Below are 15,866 nucleotides of genomic sequence, written 5' to 3' on the forward strand. Positions count from 1 at the left end.
AAATGTGGAAACCTTGGAATAATACAAGTTGGGCATATGAGAATAAATCCACAAATGCTCTGGTTAGTTTTTTTGCCTGGTACTGGTGGCTCATGCCTATAGTCCTAGTTACTCATGAAGCTGAGATCTTAGGATCTCAGTTTGAAGCCAGCCAGGGCAGGAAAGTCTGTGATACTTATATCTAATTAACTACAAAATCAGAAGTAGCACCTAGGCCCTGATTCAAGCCCCATGGACACCCCCCCCCCAAAAAAAAATAGACAATTAATCATATATTTGTAATTACATTAAGATATTAGGTAAATGCTAGAGGTTAGAGGAGCATTTGCAAATATGTTAGAATTAGTACTTTTGCTTGAGAATGATTGATCTTTAATAGAGTTTACTGGAATGATGTAACTGCTGTTTGATATGGTATCCCAAGGCCAAGGTGGCAGTTGAGGCCTTCTGATGTGGCTGTGGTCTGGAACTAAGCTTTTATTAATTTTCATAATTTCAAATTTAACTACATGTGGTTAGTAGCTGTACTGATTAGCTTTCCATTTCTGTAACAAATACAGAAAATAATGAGAAAATGATTTGATTTGGCCTTATTTTAGAGGGATCAGTTAGCTCTGTTACTTTGGGCAAGGCAATACATCATGACAAGAACATGTGACGGAGCAAAACTATTCACTTTGTGGTCAAGAAGCAGGAGAATGCTTCTACAAGAGTCCAGGTTCCTACAGACTCCTTCAAAGGCATGCACCCAGTAACCTAAAGACCTACTAACAACACCCTTTCCCACATTAAGGTTCAACAGTCTCTCAATACTGTTGCTCTGGTGACCAAGCCTTAAGTACATGGACCTTTGGGAGTTACACACCTGAACTAAACAGTAGCTAACCTTATATTGGACAATTTAGTTCTAAAAGAGTAGGAAAGACTACTTGCTTGCCTTGCCAGGCTAAGAAAAGAGGGTAAAGTGCAAAGTTATATTCTCCGATCAGCAATTTAGAAATGCTATATTTCTAAGAGATGTAAGTCAGTATTTGTGAATTTACAGTTCTGTTTTTGAACTTCAGCCTGTTTTACCTTTTAGATGTTGATAGAATCACTGTTGGTAAGCAGTGTTAAAATAAAACAGTGTATTTAAAATTGTTTTATAATATTAAAATATTTATTTAAAAAAATAGAAGGCTATGGGTATATTGATAGAAGATTATTTTCTCACAGTTTCCAGAGTGTGGCTTCTTTGGCATGTATGATAAAATTCTTCTCTTTCGCCATGACATGAACTCAGAAAACATACTGCAGCTGATTACTTCAGCAGATGAAATACATGAAGGAGATCTAGTAGAAGTTGTTCTTTCGGGTAAGTAAATAGTTCCTATTGTTCCCTCTTCCCTTTTGTCAAAAGAACTTCATTTTCTCTACTAAATGCAATGTTCCATTATACTTGAGACATACTGTATAATTTTTTGGTCTGTAGTAATGGTTGGCATGTGATGTTTTACTTTCAGGAAGGTTTTATCAAGAAGGTTATATGAGGAACTAGAAAAGTGAACTGTGAATGTTAGGAAGCTAGGAAAATTTTGAGTTGAAACAAGAATATATTCTTTTTTTTTTTTTTTTTGGGTCCAGTCGTGGGGCCTGAACTCTGGGCCTGGGCACTGTCCCTCAGCTCTTCAGCTCAAGGCTAGCGCTCTACCACTTGAGCCACAGCGCCACTTCCTGCTTTTTTTTCTTTTTGCTTATGTGGTGCTGAGGAATCGAACCCAGGGCCTCTGGCATGCAAGGCAAGCGCTTTACCACTGAGCCACCTTCCCAGCCCAAGAATATATTCTTTTTCTCTGAGTTGAACAAGTGAAGTTGTGTTTCCTTTTCCCTATTTCTGTTAAGAACATAGATGAGAAGAATTGAAGTTCAAAAAGGAGCATCAGGGGGAAAAAGGTATTTTCAAAATACAGAAGAAATAAGACTATTTGCATGGCTTTAAAAAAATGCTTCTTCCTTTTTGTTCCTAGTGGACATTTTATCTCTTTTATCCTTTTTTTGCCATGCCTTGTTCCATAGCTCCCACTATTTCTAGTGTCATCGAAGAGTATGTGGGCAAATTATTTGTGAGGAATATTAAGGAATAAAGAACATTATGTTCATTGTAGCTCTGTAATATTCCTTATTTGTGAAGAAAAGAGATCTGATGAGAGAAAGGAGGCAAGCTGACCAGCTAAGCATCCAGAGTGATGCTACTACTGTTCTGTCTTCCCAAACTCATCTCAAGTCTATTTTTGATAATGTAATCACCACCTTTCCTTATTTGTTCCAATCTTGTTATCTTTCATTACCAATCCTGCGGTTCATCTAGCTCTCTGCCCCCTACCACGTTGATCATTTTATCTTTTACACTATAACACTCAACAATCTATTGCCATCTTTTAGCTTCTTCTTCACTTGTGAGATGCTTCGTTCCCTGGAGTCCATTCCTTTTTCTTTGGCTCCCTTGTCAAACCACAGGGATTTCCACTCAATTTGTTTATTGGGGTGAAAGGAAACTCTGTGTGTCTGCTGTTTCTCTGCCTACTGAGAGGAGAGGATTCCCTCTCTGTTAACCAATGTATAAAAATCACTGAGGAGAACAGATATAACATATCCTGAAATCCTAAGTTAGAACTTGTATTTTCCTAGAGAAACAGTGTGATGAAATGAGGTTAAGTTTGAAGTTGTTTTAAATTTTTACTTTCTGTGTTCAGTGTCCTAGTGTATCATACACTGAGTTTTTTTTTTTTTTTTTTGCGGTTGTGGGGCCTGAACTCTGGGCGCTGTCCCTCAGCTCTTCAGCTCAAAGCTAGTGCTCTGCCACTTGAGCCACAATGCCACTTCTGGCTTTTTCTGCTTATTTGGTGTTGAGGAACCGAACTCAGAGCCTCATGCGTGCAAGGCAAGAACTCTGCCACTGAGCCACTTTACCAGCCCCTACACTGAGCAGTTTTTAATTGGCTAAAGTAGATTTAAAGGCTATTTGCAATTTTGTCATTGTGCAAAACTGCTTTTGGATATCTGAATATGTTAACTTACAGGCTTCCAAGTTGAATTGGAGCCTGATTTATTTGAAGCTAGTGGACATCTTAAACTAGAGTTGCAAAATTATAGTTAAATGATGAAAATACTTTTTATGTTCAAGTGAGACTTTTCCTAGAAGTTCTTGTTTTTATATAAATATTCGTGGTAAGTATTCCTAATTGCTTTATTTTTAACATTTCTTTCTTTCTTTCTTTTTAAGCTTTGGCCACAGTCGAAGACTTCCAGATACGTCCACATACTCTCTATGTACATTCTTACAAAGCTCCGACTTTTTGTGATTATTGTGGAGAGATGCTTTGGGGATTGGTACGTCAGGGACTAAAATGTGAAGGTACATGATTGCAAATTTTTTGTAGTAATTTGGAAGAGGATTTTACATTTGCATTTTTAAATTGATGGAAAAAAGTAAGATGATAGTTGGTGTCTAGGGAGTCAACTAGGGTTTATTTTGCAGAGATTATGACTCTGGTTTTTCTTCTGCCACCTAGTTGTTCTTTTTTTCCCTCCCCTCCCTTTCTTTTTTTATCTTGTGCTGACACCCAGGCTTGAACTCAGGACTTTGTGGAGCTGGTGTTCTACTGCTGAGCTATACTTGCAGTTGGCATTTTGCTGGTTAATTGGAGATAGAGTGGACTTTCATGGACTTTTCTGCTTGGACTGGCTTTGAATCTCTATTATCTAATCTCAACCTCCTTAGTAGCTAGACTTCTGCCTAATAGTTTGGTGTTTTAGACCAGACCTTTTTGAGGGTTGATTTACTCTTTATGAAATATATTCTGCCATAATGCTTTTATAAATTGCTAAATAAGGTAATATGGATAAATATTTGGCAGAGAGAAATAGCTCAATAAATATTAACCTCCTTACCTTTTTAGAAATGTAGATTCCCTATATATAACAATGAAACTGTCAAAAGTTCTAAGCTTGAATTTCTAGCAAATAAACTGCAGGTTTACATTTCTAATTATGAAACAGTTTTCTAATGTGTTATTTTCTATACAGGGCCAGAAAGCTAAATATTTTAGTCTTTGCCAGCCATATGGTCATCATGGACTTTCCTGCCCTGGCTGGCTTTGATTCTCAATCCTCAGATCTCAACCTCCTGAGTAGCTATAATTACTGGCATGAGCCACTGGCACCCAGCTTAAATCTTCTTTTTTAGTCAGCCAGAGACAATACATAAACAAACAGCATGTCTCTGTTCCAGTAAAACTTGTATTTATGAACCTTGAAATTTGAGTTTTGTATACTTGTCATGTTAGGGAAAGAATTTGGTATACATGCTACAGTTTGGTACTAGCCAGTGCTTTAAGACAATGGTTATCAAACTTTTCAAGGAACCATAAAACATCTTTGCTGAGGGTCATCACTGTGATTTCTAATTCAGTAGATCTGGGGTGAAATCCTGTAATTTACTTTTCTAGTATATTCCCAGTTGGTTGCCACAGGAACTATACCTCAGAATCACTTGATTTATCTAATTTAATCTTTCTAAAGAAATCTTTCTACACATATCCAATTCTTGACCTTGTTAGCTTCCACTTATCTAACTAGTTATCTAAGTTCCTAACTAGGGTAGATACTATTGTCAGAAAAAAAAAAAGAGACACTGGTTGTTTTTGTTTTTTTTTTTGGTCCAGTTATGGGGCCTGAACTCTGGGCCTGCGCGCTGTCCCTCAGCTCTTCAGCTCAAGGCTAGCACTCTACCACTTGAGCAACAGTGCCACTTCTGGCTTTTTTCTTTTTGCTTATGTGGTGCTGAGGAATTGAACCCAGGGCCTCAGGCATGCAAGGCAAGCGCTCTACCACTGAGCCATCTTCCCAGCCCCCAGACACTGGTTTTTATATGTTACACTTAAATAGGAAAAGAAAAGAGACTGGTTTTTATGTGTTACACTTAAATAGAACAATGTTTTTAATCTTTAATTTTATCTTTTATAATGTATTTAGGATGTGGATTAAATTATCATAAACGATGTGCCTTCAAGATTCCAAATAACTGTAGTGGAGTAAGAAAGAGACGGCTGTCTAATGTATCTCTGCCAGGACCTGGCCTCTCAGTTCCAAGACCTCTACAGCCTGAATGTGTACCTCTTCTCAGTGAGGAGGTATGTATTCAAAAGTAACAGGAAAACATTTTACTAGTATTTCCTGGTGTTTATATGAGGTTTGTGATATCAGCCTAGAACATTAGTTGTATGTTAAAAATATAGTAATGTTCCTACACTTACAAAAGTAAAAGCTTAATCATGAAAACAAGGTTTACCAACAATAAACAAGTTGGATTTATTTATTTATTTATTTATTTTTGGTTGTGGGACTTGAACTCTGGGCCTGGGTACTGTTCCTCAGCTCTTCAGCTCAAGGCTAATGCTCTACCACTTGAGCCACAGCACCACTTCCAGTTTTCTGGTGGCTAATTGGAGAAAAGACTCTCACAGACTTTCCTGCTTGGGCTGGCTTTGAACCACAATCCTCAGATCTCAGCCTCCTGAGTAGTTAGGATTACAGGTGTGAGCCACTGGGGGCCCGCAACAAGTTGAATTTTTCGCACACTGAATTGTATTATCATTTTGACCACTGTCATAGCTTTCTAACCAATTTCCTGGTTCTTGGTCTCCATTTAAATACAACCAGATCAAATTTCTTAATATACAACTCTCACTACTCCCTACTAGGAAACTGTTACTCAAGAAGTCTTCAAAGTAACAGCACCAGTAGAGTATAAAGTGACAAAATCATGGCTTTGGTTGGTTGTCTTGATACTCAGCAAATGTTGCTAAGCTGAAATTCTAGGGTAAAAATCTCCTGTTTATATATTGCTTAACTCTAGTACAAGATTTTTAAAGTAGGAAAAGAAGGCTATGGTATAGAGACCATGTGGTCATAGATAGCCCCTTATTTTCAGTCTCTATTCTCATGGTATCCAGGATTCACATGATTCCAGGATCTCCTGCAGGTAATAAAATGTTATAAAAATATAAAATGATACAGTATTTGCATATACAATATGTGTTCTCTTGTATACCCTTAACTTATTCCTAGGTTAAATATAATACTTAGTATACTGTTAATGGTAAGTCAACAGATGATGTCCTTATTGTCTAGGCAGTAAAGACAAAAATGTCTGTATATGTTTAATACAGATGTAGCCATCGTAGGACTAATTAGATTTTCAATTTGTGGTTGTATCCATCTATGCGAAACTTGAGGGTACAGAGGCTCAACGATTATATTCAAATTCATTAATTTACATTTGTCTTAGAAAGTTGAAAGCTCATAGGAAGTGTAAGAAGTAGAGTGATATGTTTGAATTAGTTTGACTGCTCAGAGTATTTTAGAACAAGTAGAACTTGTAGAGTGGAAAGTCTCTCAAGAAATTTACTTTTATCAGTGCAGGCATGCATGCAGTCCCAAGTATGAGTAAGTGCAGAATAAGGAAAGAGCTCATGGGTGAAAATCAGAAGGGAAGAAAGTGGAAAAGGCAGTTAGGAAACAAGAAACTCCTGAAGCTGAACCAAGAATAAAGAACTGGCTAGCCCATACTCAGAGGCTCTTAGGCTTTCATGTACCAGGCTTTCTGCTAAGAACTTTATCTTTTCTTACATAATCCTAAACACAGTCCAGAGCCATATAATATCCTAATTTCATAGGTAAGGAAATGAGGAAGGAAAATTCCTGAGAAGAAAAGCTTCACTGAATACTGAGATAAGCTGAAAACAGGCAAGCTGGAAGTAGATCCTTCGAATCTGACTTTGAGATTGTCTTTGTTCACATTTAAGAAGGCAATTTCTATTAAGAAACAGAAGGTACTCATTGCATTTAGCTAGAATGGGATTACTAAGGACCTAAGGTAGCAAATCCAGAATTGAGGACTGGCTATTTGAAGATGAGACATAAAAATATTCCTCCTCTCCGTACATTTTTCAAGTAGTCAGAATGGGACAGAATTGAACTAGAAAGAAAATTTCATGCCAAAGAAGGTATATACAAGTAGAGGTATTTGGGAGAGAATGAGGGATGCAAAAGGAAATGTACTTTTTACCTGACATATGTAAAGGTAACCCTGCTGTATATCATCTCTAAAACAACAATAAAGTAAATTAGAAAAAAAAAGTGGAAGCATTTCTCTCACTAATACTCCAGTGACAACTGAATACAAATAATTGATCAGATACAGTGGTACAGCCCTATAATCTCAGCAGTTGTGAGGCAGAGGCTAAACAATTGAATAATTGGGGCCAGCCTAGTCTATATATTAAGTTCTTGTCTCAAAAACCAAAAGAGAAAATTCTCACATAATTGTTTTCTGTATTAAATATAATTGAGAATTGACAGGATTATTTTTTTCTGTGAGCAGTTAGTTAACTTAAGCAAATATTTGCTGTAACTTGTGAAAATAAAATCATATTACTTTTAGAAAATTTGTGGCTTCAATTAGTAGGAAGAAGATTTCAGCAAAGTACTATTTTTTATTTTGCCAGTCCTGGGGCTTGAACTCAGGGTTTGGGCTCTGTCCCTGAGCCTCTCTGTGCTCAAGACTAGCGCTTTACAACTTGAGCCACATCACCACTTCTGATTTTTTTCTGTTTATGTGGTACTAAGGAATCAAACCCAGGGCTTTGTGCATGCTGGTCAAGCACTCTACCACTGAGCCACATTCCCAGCCCTCAAAGTAATAATTTTTAAATAGAGGACATTAAAACAAGGTTAGAACTTTTACTTATTTCTATTTCCTGTGGATTCAGTGGTGTCACATTTTAACCAAATTCTATAGTTGAATCTACCAACATCTTCCTCTCTCCAAATTCTGATTTAAACCTGATAATTCTTTCCCATATTTCTCAACCAATAGAAGCCAGACCATTTTTACTGATGGAATTGTATCCAGGTATACTAGGATGGAAAAGTTGAGACTCTCTAGACTGTAGTATAAAGACCTAAACTTAAATCTTGATGTTAACTTACTACTACTTGAGTATGTTTTTATATTAAAATAGTGACAACAGCATAAATATTTTTTTCTAATAAGATGGCTGCTATAACCATTGCCCTTTGCATAGTACCTAGTGCACATGCTGTGTACCATGCCGTCAGTGATACCTGACCAAAAGGCACTAACTCTAGCCATTGGCAATGCTTTGTTAAGAAATCTTACTACAGGCATGCCATGTATATTTGATGACTGACTACATTAATCTCGCTCCATCTTGTCTGTTTTGAACTTGAGAGAGAAAAAATAATTGTAAAAGCAGTAGCACAAGAAGCAGGGTTGAGTCACCAGTAAAAGAAGGAGCCAGGGTTGAACAAAGTTCTAAAACATCTGTTTCTAGTTCCTTGTAGCTCCTTAGTTTTGCAGAATCCCCAAAATGATAGTTTGCCTGAAGGTGGTCCATTCGTGGTAGCAAGATGGATGAGCCAGACTCAGATAGATTACCTTGGATATCTGAGGCATGCAAGTATGGTTTGAATTTTAACATTCTTTTTGTACTTCACTTGAAATAAACAGTTTTATAATTTGTTTTAGAAGTTTCTGGCTGCATATTAGGAAAAATTAATGATCTCAAGCTTCATTTGTGTTCCTTTTATAGCATACTCCTCCATTTGTTTTGTTCTGACCTTTTTCTTTGCTTTCTTCTATTTTTATTTTGCTTTGTTTGCCTCCTCTCTTTACTTCCCTTGTCTCTTGGCTTTTTCTGACTACTTTTGCTTCCCTTAGTTGAACATATCAATGTAAAATGACTCACACTTCTCTGAGTTATAAATATTAAGTTATAGGAGGCACCTAAACAATTTCAGGAGCTTATTAAAACCTACAGGAGGGGATTATTTGGGATTTATGCTTGGGAACATGGATTACATTTTATTCACTGTTGTGTTCCTAAATATACAACATAGAGCCTGATTTATAATATATCAATGAATGTTTGTTGAATGAATGGAATGAACCACATTGAGCTGACCTATAGTTTAATTTATATAGAAAGAGCCATAGTATAAAAAAAAATTGCCTCTTAGATTATTTAATTTTTAATGTTTTTTTCTTTAATTTTGTTTTTTTATTCATCTCAGGAAAAAATTAAAAACTGGAAAATTAAAGGAAATTACCTGAAGCTTAACTAGTAGGGTTAATGTTGTTTTTAGTACTTTGTTACTGCCATTATATCATAAAAATAATCAGACTTAAATTCTTACATGTGTACTTTAGAGTTTATTAAGATAAATTGAAAATCTCCAGTGTTTTCAGACATCTTGTTGAGTAATACAACAGGAACAGCAGCAGTACTTTTTGAATTTATTTACTTTTCCTGTGATTACTTCCTTGGTCAGGTTTTGAATAGATTTGAACATCTGTTAAAAATTCATTTTAAGGTTTTTGTGGTTTTTATTTGTAAAATGTTGAATGTATTTGGTGTATAATAGCCAGTGATGATAATGAACATACTATAGTTTTGTTATTTTTTAGCATAAAAGTTTAAAAAAATGGTTCTGTGTTCTTCTCATTCAAGAGTTGACAAATTAAACTTTCCAAAGGAAACTGCTGAGATCTACATTCTTAGATTGTTGCTAGCAATCTGAATGACTTTTGTGGTTAAGCTCTTCCCTCAATACTTTGTTTTTAATATTGACTTATACTTACAAAAATTACTGATGTTTTAGTCACATGTTCACCAAGAACCAAGTAAGAGGATTCCTTCTTGGAGTGGTCGCCCAATCTGGATGGAAAAGATGGTAATGTGCAGAGTAAAAGTTCCTCATACATTTGCTGTTCACTCTTACGGTCGTCCCACAATATGTCAGTACTGCAAGCGATTATTGAAAGGCCTGTTCCGTCAAGGCATGCAGTGTAAAGGTAGGATTGAGTATTTTCTTGAAGAAAACTTGTGTATTTTTATTAATATTATAGGTTTTAGATAGCTGCATTTCTAGATGAAAGGAAAGCATGAATTAAAAAAGAAAGAGAAAACATACTTGAAATGTTTGCTTGACCCTAATCTGTAGTGCTCTGTATTCCTGAGGTTCTTGGAAGGTTGAAGAGAACCATTATGCCTGAGAAGCTCAGTGCCTTCTCACAGACTTGTATGTAGAAAGCCTTTGCTAGATTCCATGTGAAAGTTTGGTGAATATGTCTCCTTTTTGCATTGCATTAGGTTCTAATGTTTAGGAACTTGAAAACATACCTGACATATATAGATTGAAATTTGTTAGATGAACAAAAGTCTTACAGGAGTGCGGAAATACGAATTTTAGGTAACAGGAAAGGTTACATGGAACTGTCAGCATAGTATTAGCCTTTGTACAAATGAAAAAAAAAAAAAATCAGTTCCCGATGGGTTTATATAACTTCCAGAAAGTTAAATTAAGTGCTGTAAGAAGTTGAAACACGACTGAGTCTGAGTTTTGAGTTCTTATTAAAAAGAAAAAACACTGTCACATTTTAGTAGTACTATCATCACTAATTCTATTCTGAGTGATTTAAAGAAAGTCTAATCCTATTTGATATTGCCTGACTAAATATAATAACAAATTATTATTTTTTAGATTGCAAATTCAACTGCCATAAACGTTGTGCATCAAAAGTACCACGAGACTGCCTGGGAGAGGTTACATTCAATGGAGGTAAGATTTCTTTTTAAATTTTTATAAAGGAAAAGTCCACAATTCTGTTCTATGTTACCTTTGGTAAGGTTATATTTGTACATTTTGTTTATATTTTATATAAACAGTTTTTTCTGATTTAATAAATAATAGAGATCAATGATGCTACCCATTTATTAGTAATTATGCCTTCCAATCTTTCCTTTACAACTTTTAATCTTTCTTATCACTTTGTAGTCAGTGATGCTGCATATCTTTTTCCATATATAAATATGAAAGAATTTGGTTTAAAACCATATTATTGTCCTTATTCTTTTAAAGTTCTTAGAGTTATTGACTACTTACAGTGGCAAACAGTATTCTAAACTAATACTGACATTTACATATAAGAACAACCCTTTGAGCTGGACATTGGTGGCTCATGCCTATAATCTTAGGTACTTGGAAAGTTGAGATCTGAGGATCATGGTTTCAAAGCCAGACAGACAGGAAAGTCAATGGGATCTTATCTCCAATTATTCATCAAAAAAACTCAAACAAACAGAAGTGGAGCTGTGGCTCAATTTGATAGAGCACTAGCCTTATGCAGAAAAGCTTAGAGATAGCACTCAGGTCCTGAGTTCAAGCCCCAGGATCAATATATATACACACACACAAAATAACCACTTTTTTGAGGAAAGTTGTTAAGAAGTAAATAAACTGAGAGCCATTAAATAAATTGTTCCAGAATGATGAAAGGGGTGACATTGATCAAGATGCATTGTATTCATAAGTATGTTGAATTGAAACCTTTTTGTACAATTAAAGATAATATAAACAAATAAATAATGTTTCCCAGCAATATAGCCAGTAAATGGCAGATCTATAATTTTAACCCATATAGTTTGACTCCTTTGTCTCTATGCTATTATACTTCATGTATTTTTTTTTTGTGTGTCGGTTGTGGGGCCTGAACTCTGGGCCTGGGCACTATCCCTCAGCTCTGCAGCTCAAGGCTAGCACTCTACCACTTGAACATAGCACCACTTCTGGCTTTTTCTGCTTATGTGGTGCTAAGGAATCGAACCCAGGGCCTCACGCATGCAAGGCAAGCACTCTACCACTGAGCCACCTTCCCAGCCTCCCTGAGTTTTTTTTGTTCAAAGCTACCCTACCACTTTGAGCTACAGCACCACTTTCAGGTTTTTGTGGTCAGCTGGAAGTAAGAGTCTCACAGATTTTCTTGCCTCAGATCTTACTTAGCCTCTTGAGTAGCTAGGATTACAGGCATGAACTACCAGCTCCCAGCTTCATATACTTTTTATGCTTTATTATACTAGTCTCTTGTACTGCTTCACTGTCTCTTCTCTTTCAAATAATCACTAGCCAAACATCTTTCCTTTGGAGCTTTTCTGTTTGGAAGGAAGGAGTAGTACTCTAACCTTTAAGTAAATTCCTTTAACAAATTATGTGGCTAGTTTTTCTTTATTAACAACTTATGTGGCTAGTTTTTTATTTTTTTCTAACTTAGCAGTTTTATATTTACCTTGTGAGTCTTATAAATCACAGTAATAAATGAATGAACAGCCAGATTGAATGAAATATTTCTAAAATTAAAATAGATCATTAAAATTTCAGACCTTTGTCTAGGGACTAGCTTTAGTATTTTAATTTCTTCATATAATTATCAGCCCATAGTTTACTTATGTTTCTGTAATTGATTCTCCTTCTGATTATATTTTTCCCATAATGTAAATAATTCTGTAGAAAAAGCCTAAGGAATGAATATAAAAGTTTAACATTTTCTCTTATGGCATATTTTCTGTTACTTGTTGTCTTGGTCTCGTTAAGCTACTGTAATAGACTAACAGGTGAGTAAGCTTATACAACAGAATTTTATTTCTATAATTCTGGAGGCCAGGAAGTTCAGTATGCCAGTAAATTCTGTGACTGGTGAGAATACATCTCGTGGTCATTAGCTGCCTGCTAATTTGGTAGAATGGGCCAATGAACTCTTTGGACCTATTTTATAAGAGCAGTAATCTAATTTGTAAGAACAGAACCCTCATGACTTAATCCAAAAGCTCTAGCTCAGAATACCATTACTGTGGGAATTAGGATTTCAGCATAGAAATTTTTGGTAGAACCTGTCATAGCTAGTTAACACTATTAACCAGGATATGATTGGTTTTCTTTTTCAATTAATCTAAACTTAAGTACTTTTTCAATATGACTAAAAGTCTTCTCTAAACTTACATAGTTTGTGCATTTAATACTTTTGTGCTCTTCTACTCTTTGCTAAATGGATATGAAATGTTATTTGAATTTGTTTTAATGTGCATTTGTCTGGTTACTGGCAAGTTTGAATATCTTTTAAATATTTACTGATGATTTAGAGTTTTTCCTTGTAAATAAATTACTCCTTCAAATGTTTTATTTTTATTTATTTTATTTGTCAGTTGTGGGGCTTGAACTCTGGGCTTAGGCGCTGTCCCTGTGCTCTTCAGCTCAAGGCGAGTGCTCTACTGCTTGAGCCACAGCGCCACTTCCGGTTTTCTAGTGGTTTATTGGAGATAAGAGTCTCACGGACTTTCATGCCTGGGCTGGCTTTGAAACTCCATCCTCAGATCTCAGCCTCCTGAATAGCTAGGATTACAGGTGTGAGCCGCTGGCACCCGGCTACTTTTATTTTTTATTAACAAGAAATCCTGCTCTACAGGAATAGACATTTTAGTTATCTATTCACCAGTCAGTAGGTGTTTGAGTTGTATCCACTTTGGATCTAGGAATAATAATGCTGTGAATACTGTGGTATGGTATAATTTTTCTGAGGATATGTCCATTTCACTTGGGTACATACCTACCTAATAGTAGAATGGGTGAGTCTTTTTTGTTGTTGTTGGTCCTGGGGCTTCAACTCTGGGCCTAGGGGCCCTCCTTGCACTCTTCAGCTCAAGGCGAGCGCTCTACCACTGGAGCTATATCACCACTTCCAGTTTTCTAGTGGTTTGTTGGAGATAAGAGTCTCACAGAGTTTCCTGCCCAGGCTGGCTTTGAACCAAGATCCTCAGATCTCAGCCTCCTGAGTAGCTAGGATTACAGGCGTGAGCCACCGGTGCCCAGCTACGGTGAGTCTTTTGGTAACCACAGGTTTAAAATTCTAAGGACATGCCAAACTAGTCTCCACAGCACCAACTTACATCCCTATAGCAGTAAAAAAGAATTCGAACGTCTCTATATCCTTATCACCAGTTGTTACTGACTTGTGTTTTTCATTATAACTTTTGAGTGTGAGGTTTATCTTACGGATCTCATTTGCATTTCTTTGCTGATGGTGATGACCATTCTTTAAGTTATTCACCTACATTTAACTAGATTTTTTTGCCTTTTGATTATTGAGTTGATTATTGAATACTTTCAAGTCCTTTATCTCATATAATGTATAGATTTTTTCTCACACTGACTGTTTTTTCACTTTAAGATGGCTTGCCCCACAGAAGTTTTTGAAAGTCCAGTTTGATTTTTATCACCTGGATTTTTTTTTGTGTATCTAATAAGGTGTTGCCTAATCTAAGATCACAAAAATCACCAGGAGAGTGTCTGTGTGTATACACCTTTATTCAGGTTTAAGTTTAGGACTTTGGCTTTCACTTCCCCCCTACAACCTTCCCACAGCTGGCACTCTTCCATTTGAGCCATGCCTCTACTTCCTGTTTTTTGCTACTCACTTGGAGATAAAGTTTATGTGGTATAATGAAGAGATCAAGCTTGATTCTTTCACATGTATATATCCAGTTGCCTTGACATCATTAAATTCTTTCCTCGGGGCTGAGAAGGTGGCTCAGTGGTAGAGCGCTTACCTTGCATGCCTGAGGCCCTGGGTTCGATTCCTCAGCACCACATAAGCAAAATGAAAAAAGCTGGAAGTGGTGCTGTGGCTCAAGTGGTAGAGCGCTAGCCTTGAGCTGAAGAGCTGAGGGACAGCGCCCAGGCCCAAAGTTCAGGCCCCACGACCGGACCCAAAAAAAAAATAAATAAATAAAAATAAATTCTTTCCTCATTGAATTGTCTAGGTACTTTCTAGAAAATTAATTGATCATAAACTATGGAGGTTTTTATTTTGTTTATATGTGGTATCTTTTGTCATACAGAAATTCTAAAATGCTAACAGCTTTGTGCTTTTTCTCAGAACCTTCCAGTCTAGGAACAGATACGGATATACCAATGGACATTGATAATAATGACATGAACAGTGATGGTAGTCGGGGCTTGGATGACACTGAAGAGCCCTCTCCCCCAGAAGATAAAATGTTCTTTCTGGATCCATCTGATCTTGATGTGGATCGAGATGAAGAACCTGTTAAAACAATTAGGTAATACCTCTGTTGTAGCTATTAAGCTACATTGCCAAATGCAAAATCAGGCCAAAGTCTCCATTAACAAAAAGGTGTATATAAGTGGAACTTTGAATATAATTTAAAAATCTAATTAAAGCATAACTAATTCTACATGCACCACAGCATTTCTGAAATGAATTATTTCACCTTTGCCATCCACTCAAGATAGGAAAGTATGGTAATCCTTATTTTCTTTCAAAGAAAAAAGTTTTATTTCAATGTAGTTTAGATAGAATACCTAATTGTAGAGCAGTCACCACAAGGTGCCAGTAGTACACTGTTAGAGCAGCCAGTTATTCACACAGGCAGGCAGATTAGCTGATAGTAAAAATAAAGTCAGTGGGAGGGGTAGCTTTCATACTGCCATAATTAATCTATTAACACTTTTTAAAGTGTTACTGGATTTGCTAGGTGCTGGTGGCTCACACCTGTAATCCTTGCTACTCAAGAGGCTGAGATTTGAGGATAACAGTTCAAAACCAGCCCTACTCAGAAAAAGCCAATGAAACTCATCATCTCCAATTAACCACTAAAAAGCCAGATTTGGAGCTGTGGCTCTAAATGATAGAGCTCTAGCTAGCCTCAAGCAAAAAAGCTCAGCAACAGCATCCAGGCCCTGGGTTTAAACCCCAAGACCAGCATACACACATTGGATTATAGAACTTAAATATCCATTGTATTTCTGTAAATTCAGTATTTATATCCCCTCTTGTATGTAGCAAAATGCAACTATTTTGATAATTTTTTTCATTGGCATTGAAGAGTTTTTTTTTGGAAAATTGATGGCTTATCTTTTTCACATGGCTGAGTCATTTGTTCACTTTGACT

At 36.3% G+C, this 15,866-nt stretch overlaps 1 protein-coding gene across 2 annotated transcripts in view; it reads left to right on the plus strand.

The window, feature by feature from the left end:
* Prkd3 (protein kinase D3) overlaps positions 1-15,866 on the plus strand; it is a 67,828-nt gene that overhangs the window by 31,697 nt on the left and 20,265 nt on the right. For both annotated transcript variants that reach the window (XM_042675547.1, XM_042675548.1), the window contains exons 3-8: positions 1,216-1,354; positions 3,263-3,394; positions 5,014-5,171; positions 9,724-9,916; positions 10,606-10,683; positions 14,831-15,014. In XM_042675547.1, coding sequence (XP_042531481.1) covers positions 1,216-1,354; positions 3,263-3,394; positions 5,014-5,171; positions 9,724-9,916; positions 10,606-10,683; positions 14,831-15,014 — 884 coding nt within the window. The remainder of the gene's footprint in view (positions 1-1,215; positions 1,355-3,262; positions 3,395-5,013; positions 5,172-9,723; positions 9,917-10,605; positions 10,684-14,830; positions 15,015-15,866) is intronic.

The sequence above is a fragment of the Dipodomys spectabilis genome, unplaced genomic scaffold (assembly GCF_019054845.1).
Source record: "Dipodomys spectabilis isolate Male_0828 unplaced genomic scaffold, ASM1905484v1 ptg000026l, whole genome shotgun sequence".
Taxonomy (NCBI): Eukaryota; Metazoa; Chordata; class Mammalia; order Rodentia; family Heteromyidae; genus Dipodomys; species Dipodomys spectabilis.